General features: G+C 42.4%; 1 protein-coding gene across 1 annotated transcript; it reads left to right on the forward strand.

Moving 5' to 3' along the window:
* The first annotated feature begins 3,128 nt into the window (after positions 1-3,128).
* LOC122573591 (endocuticle structural glycoprotein SgAbd-8-like) lies at positions 3,129-6,528 on the forward strand. The gene is made up of 3 exons (XM_043740170.1): positions 3,129-3,163; positions 4,107-4,242; positions 5,811-6,528. The coding sequence occupies exons 1-3, from the start codon at positions 3,144-3,146 to the stop codon at positions 6,189-6,191; spliced, it is 537 nt and encodes a 178-aa protein (XP_043596105.1). The 5' UTR covers positions 3,129-3,143; the 3' UTR covers positions 6,192-6,528.
* Positions 6,529-7,222: the final 694 nt, after the last annotated feature.

Below are 7,222 nucleotides of genomic sequence, written 5' to 3' on the forward strand. Positions count from 1 at the left end.
CGATCGCTTCAGGCCATAGAACGTTATTAATCGGGTTTGTACCAAAGTGTAAGCAAGATGCCGTGACGCAAGTACATTTGATTACTCTATACATGTTGGTTATTCCCTCGGAAGACAAGATAATGCTCGAGCTATTGCATCACTAAACTATTATATGTTTAAGTGTATACGTATAACCTTTCGATCTACCGTTGACTCTTAAATTTTAATCTCGCATTTAGTAAATATTTTGCGTAATATCGCTGAACGACGCGGGATATAAAAAGCACGTTGAAAGAGGACGGCATACTAATGAATAATGGAAAGTGAAAATAAGTGTATGGTAGGAAACGAAAACAATATGTGTAAATATCGTCGGCTCGCTAGGAAGATAACGTGTTTACAAAATCGAACAGATCCTTATTAAAGATTTCCAAGGTAGCGATCGGTTCTCGCAAATTCTCGATGAGTCAGTTATTTCGAAACGAATTTCGACAAGGGACAGAGAAAAACAAAAACAAGGTAAAAATGAGGGAACGCGAAAGCCTTCGCCGCAGCGAAATAACGAGAGACTACCGAGCATGTTTAATCACCAATTAAAAAAAAAAAAAAAAAAAAAAAAAGAATCGCAGCGCTTCGTTAGGGAAACGAAAATTCACGATTCCTTCGCATCGATGGGTTTCGTGTCGTTCAGTCTGTGGCTGTTGCTTGCGTGGGCTGACATTCAAAGCGGTATAATTTACAAACCGTGAATCCAGCTCCCCGAAGTCCGGGTATTAATCTCGAGGAAGAAGTTATTCCGCGAACGAGTCACGGACGCGGTGTACCGAATACAGAATAGTTTGCCACGATGCTTTTTGCTCGGAAATTATAGTGGTATAATTTTCGATGCTCCCTTTGTTATTCCTCGACGTTTCATAATACGTATCTTGTGAAAGCAGCGATTGATTTTCAATTTCATCGAGGTGTTTTACCGTCATAAAGTGGAAATCTAGCTACTTTTGTAATTTATGCTGCTACCCGCTACTTTATCGCGTCTTGGGAGACGATATCTGTGTTGTACGATATCCGCGTATGTAAGATCGAACACGATTAAGATCGCAGTATCGATTCACTGTATTCATCGTACAGCAAACGTTCCGTGTAAAATTATTTTTACATCGATGCGTCGTTACAGGCAGACCTGCTTGTTAGAAAGTTTCTTAACTTCGTACGAGAAAAAGTAAGCTACGGAAAGTGAATTTCCAACGAAGTAAGAAAGTAGAAGAACGCAGATATAGAGGCGACTCGGTTCAACCCCTCGAGCGACGCTCCTGTCAATACAACGATATATACTCGAAAGATGGTACCTAGTCCGCTACTTTCACGACTGATATTTATGCACGTATCTTTTGTTTACACTGGTCATATTACGTAATCCAGCTAATTAAAACTGCAAACATATCGCGACAGACTTTCCCCTATATTTGCCACGCTACTATCTGGTATCTGGTGAACCGGTGACTATTTATTTTGAATCTTAACGTGTCAATCGGTAAATCGTGGGCGTACGGTGATTTGCAGCTTTCGTCGTTTGTTTTGTTTAGAGTGGCACACCGAAAGGCTGCGAAGTACGATGATTATAAGACTTTACGATTATAAATTACAACGAATCGTAAAGAAAATTATTCGTTTTATTAAGAGGCAGAAATTTTATTTCTCTGGCATATAAATTCCACTCTATCCCCAATTACATTACCGTACATAGAAATTCTCTCGCTGCAACAGAGCAGCCGTAATTATGTCTATTTTGCACTTGAAGTTTTTCCGCAAACAACCACGTGTAAACCTTAGCGATTAAGTTTTTCGAAACTTTCGTAGAAACGAAACAAAATTGTTCTCGTAAAGCATATCGTGTTAATTATGCGCGACGGACTCTAAAAGCTAGTTTCTTCTGATATCAAAGGGTAACGAAATAGAAAAACGTAGGAAAAAGCGTTTCCATTAGCCGAGAAGCCACGAGTTATTTTTTCTCGTAGTTGCTACCTCGTGTAGTTAAAAATGCTTGTATCCGGACAGAAGCATTGCTCGAAGAAGATCGTCCATAGATATCGATGACGTGCTTCAGTGAATCACGCACTATCACAACTGACGTTTCCAGCAAGGTACTTGACATTCCTAAGAAAACGAGAATTTATTACAGCTTCGCGTATTCCTTGTATTTTCCATAAAAGAAGCGGAATAACGTCTTCTGGTATATAATTCATCGTTCTTTGGACGATTTAGTCGAGTGATTTATCAGTTGATTCGATTATAGTCAGGTCTAGCGATCGTAGAAGGGAGATGAAAACTCTTCTTCTACAAGTGGAAATATGATTAATATCATCGAACACGATTATACGCTAGTTTTTAAACCGTATTTACGCTTTAGTACACGTCACTAGAGACAATCGCTCATTTTTCTCTCGAGAGGCTCATTCTTCATTTCCGAGGCATCGCAGAAAGTTAATCGTAAAGGTAAATATTCGATCGGATTACGACCTTTTGTATTTCATCGCGTAACTACATATATCGTTGATTAAATGCAGATTTTAAATGCCACGTTCCATTACAACGTGTACGGCAAGTACCACGGTCAGGTTAGATCAAGAGAAATTTTTTTTTTTTTTTTTATGCAAAGCAAATTTCTATGGAAAAGTATTATAATTAATATACAATCGATTAATATCTATCGATGACCAACTCTCGACGTTAACATATCGGGTAACATTGATCAAACAGATGCACGCCCATACTTAATTCAAGGTAATGGTGACGCGTCTGGTATGTTTCAAATAGAATAGAAAGATACACAGAAAGTGTTGCAAAGTACCTTCACTTTGTCCAGAAGGAACGAAAGTGAAATGCATGGAATAACGCCGAAGAAACGAAATACGACGCAAACGCGAGACATAAGAATTATAGAATGTAATTGCGCGTTAAACGCTATTTAAATAAAATAGCAAAACGATATATGCTATTACGTGTCACGTAATTATCGTCATTGACGTAAAATTCTATCTACGCATTACGTGTTCGTTTTAGGTGTTTTACTCCCAAGCAGGAAATCAACGACGATGTAAATAGTTGGAACATCGACCAGATATCTTACGTATTATTGCGTATAATCAAGCGCAAACGACGAAATGCCACGATATTCGGATAAGTAAGATTTATTCGCGATATTCAGACTCCTTCGATGGTATCGGTAACGTAGTCCCGACTTTATAATTAAATCAAAAATTAGAATAAGACAAATTTACACGATCGTCAGAGTACGAGTCGTCTCATCGGTTTGTCGATAATAATAAGTTACAAGTAATAAAGTCGGTATCGATTGCGTCGATAATCGTTATACGATAAATTTGCATAGTTTCGATTTTCAGGATACGTCGAAAATATTTTCCTCGTTAAAAAAGATAAACTCGTGGAATTGAGATGCTCCCTCCTTTTTCAATGTCGGTATAAAAATGGTAAAGTAAATTTTTCACAGATTATATATGAGTACGAGTATCATATATACTTTAGAAATTAAACTATATACATCGGTATGTTCGGACAGTTATCGTTGTTACTCGTTAGTTGTACAGCGTCGAATTATACGATCGAATCTTAATCCCGATATAAGACAGGGGCGATATAAATCATTATCCAACGTATTCCTATTAGAGCTCTCGTCTTCTATTACGCGTCTCGGTTACCAACTCGTAACCCTGTCCGTAATCGGTTTGACGCGAATCGATGGATCGCGAGTCAACCCTGGAACTCGTCCGATAAACGTCGACCTAAAGGGCCTCGACGGCATGGTGGCGCGTCGTTAAAGAAATTATGACAATTGAGCAAGCATCCTTTAACGGGGACCCGATGACATTTAGCGTAATGTGACATGCTGATCCCCGGCAAGGTAATCTCTCTCCGGGTGATGTACAATGTGTTGCTGTCCCTGTACGTTTCCTCGCATAGATACACACGAACGCGTTAAACGAGGATCCGTGTAACCCCTCTTAAGGCACCTCTACCTCTGTGTCACTATCGTTCCCTCTCTGTTCGTCTCGATCGTGCCTCTCTGTCTGTCGCCGTGTCGTCGTGTCCCATGTGCGTCCTCCTAGGTGCACGGTGGCTATCGTTACTTGGCCAAACGATCGTATTGGTGATGCCTCCAGGGGTATATATACGACGAGCGCTGCGGGGCTTGATAAACACTTGCCCATCAGCGATTACTGCTGCAGCATGTACACGTCACTGGTAAGCGTAATTAAGAGAAAAATCGCCAGCGGAAAGATCTCGGGACGAGGAAACCTAGGATGAAACTCGCGGAAACGAAAATCCGGACCAATCGGAACGTCGTCAGAGTGAGCTCTCTGATCCAGAGAGATTCGTCGAGTTATCCGTCGAGACCACGTTTTCTTCGTTTCGTTTCTGTGCGTGATACATTTCGGGATACTGTGATACGCGTTGCCTGTGCCGTTTGATTCGCTCGATTCGGGGATTGCTCGATTTTGCGATTTCCTACGCAAGTCTAACGAGACGAATGGTCGAGAGGTGAGTAGGGTGAATGTAGCTCTCTACATGCCTGCAGTTTTAACAAGGATCGTGTGCGCTTGCTTGAGACATCCGTCTCGGACTTTGAGATCTCTAAATTATCTCGTTAGATAGTCGATCCAAGTTTTCTAACTCACCGCACAATGTAGATAATAAACACGTACGTTCTTGGCACGCGATTAATCCTTTGGTTTTCCTGTTACAAATAGTATTCTCTGTTCTACGCGTTTCGTTATATTTTCGTTATCAACTCGAAACCAGTCTCGATTAATCTTTACCTATATATTTGTCTAATTACGCAAACGGTTAGCAGTTTCGGATAGCAGAAAAGGTTATTAACGCGATAAACGTTCGAACAGTTACGAAACGCCGGCGACTACGTCTGACTTAATAACCGTCATACTACCATTCGAGTAGTGGCTGACTCGAAACGGTATCGCTACTGCGGCAAGCTTCCCGCCGTTTTCGACAATACGAGCCACTCGCAGTGCACACGGCCGAATCAAACGACGGATTAATCTCGCAATCGATTTCTCGAATCGATACGTGATCCGTTCTGCCGTTCAAATCGCGCTTCACAGGCATGTAATTGCGTGAAAATCGATCTTTCGCGACGTAATTTATAGGTGTTTAAACGCGATAACGTAAACACCGAGCGAGCGACGTATGTATACATAGGCGCGCTCGCGCGTTCACGACAGCATTCCACCCCGGTCCATTTGTCCTGACGTCTTTACGCGAAATTGCGTGTCGCGTTTGTTTTACCGCTCAGCTATAATGACCAACGTTGCGTTAAGGACTCGAGCAAACTTTGAAATCGCTTCGATCAAACGCGCGTGTGCCAGTTCGATGCAGGTGCAAAAGCTAGACGCGTCATTTGCGAGCTGGAGAGTGATTCGCGCGGGACGTTCGAACGTTGTTTGGTAATTTTGTTCAAATCGGGGCAACGTAAACATACGCAAGTTAATAGCGCGTTGGACGAATCGGATATCCTTTACGATCGTACGAATTGCTAGAATATCGTATGAACGCGAAACCACGTGTTTCGAAACGATATCCGAAAACCGCATTCATCCTACTGAAACTGTATAGATTCGACTTGGAAATAACGAAAGTCGGTTTCCTTGTTCCGAGTAGCGCTCCAACGTGAAAACGTCGGAACGTGCGATTTATCGTGCTGTCCGAAATAGAAGATAAGAGAAGAGCAGTTCGGCGACGTCGAGAACGACAAAGGCAAAGTCGCGACTTATTTCTGTTTTTCGGATGTTCAGGTAGCCGTGATCGCACTGGCAAGCTGCGTGGCAGCTGCCCCAGCGGAGGACGTGATACCAATTGTCAGCCAAAGTCAAGAGGGTCCAAATCCGGACGGCTCGTACAAATGGAGCTACGAGTCCGGGAATGGGATCAAAGCGCAAGAGGAGGGTCATCTGGAGAACGCTGGCCAAGAGAACGAGGCGATGAACGCTCAGGGTAGCTTCAGTTATCCGAGCGACGACGGTCAACAAATCTCGTTGACGTATGTTGCGAACGAGGAAGGTTTCCAACCACAGGGCGCTCACCTACCTACTACACCAGAAATACCGCCGCTCATTCAAAAGGCGCTCGAATGGATAGCGGCGCATCCGAGCAAGGAGGACCAGAATCAGGTATAAAGGATGAGACGTGTACCGTCAGTGATCTCAAAACGAGCTACGTTCAATTTTCTTCTAACGTGAATTACGATGAATTGCCCCGTCGTCACCTCTTGCAGTCCAAGCTCTAACGAAACGCGTACTACTCTGGTTCAATCTGTTGTAAATATTTATTGTATACTTTTACGGACGTATATGTGTATTTGTATATCGATATATTATATCGTATTATATATGTATCGTGTATTGTAACACATGCAGACGCGAGTATGTACCACGGGCAGCGAACATGTACACAATCGTTGCCAGGTACGTACATATTACGATGCGTACGAAATAAATGTTGCAATTCAAGACACACCCACGTCTAATCTCTTTGCCTGTCGTATTTACGTATTTTCACGTACTTCGAGACTGATATGATTTTTACGTTAACCAAGATTATTACAAAATAGAAACAACTAACGTTACCTACGTTATTGCGTCAAGCTGTACGAAACGTTTCTCTGATTGCCGAGACGTCTCGCTTACCGGACGCAGCTTGAAAATTTGACGACAATTTGCTTCTCCGCTTGGCAAAACAAACTCGTCGAACTGTCAACGTTGACTTCAATCGTAACTTTGTATCAAAACGGTATTTATTCTTTGGCCCCGAATTTCTCCACTTTGACCGGAATTGTTAGCTGGATCGAATGTAAACGCAGATTGAATTAAGGCTAGTTTACAGTCGCTTTAGGAAAGGCTAGGACAGAACGGGTCAGCTACGGGTGCAGCCTGCAACTACAGAGTCACGTCGTAAATGCACGCGAAATTCTCTTCTCTGTTGACACTTCCTTGTCATTATTTACGATTCCGCTCCAATTATTCATATCAGCGCCGGCTCCTTTCGACGAAATAATCCCGCGGCACTGCGATCGTAAATACAAAATACAAATTCCGAGCGCAATCTGAAAGAGGAGCGTAGTTTCTTCGAGGAATTTGATTCGTTCTCGTTTGATCCGTGCTCTCTAAGGTACGCGCTGATTTACGATAGAAAGTTTCAGCACGACGCG

The sequence above is a fragment of the Bombus pyrosoma genome, linkage group LG2, assembly GCF_014825855.1.
Source record: "Bombus pyrosoma isolate SC7728 linkage group LG2, ASM1482585v1, whole genome shotgun sequence".
Lineage (NCBI taxonomy): Eukaryota > Metazoa > Arthropoda > Insecta > Hymenoptera > Apidae > Bombus > Bombus pyrosoma.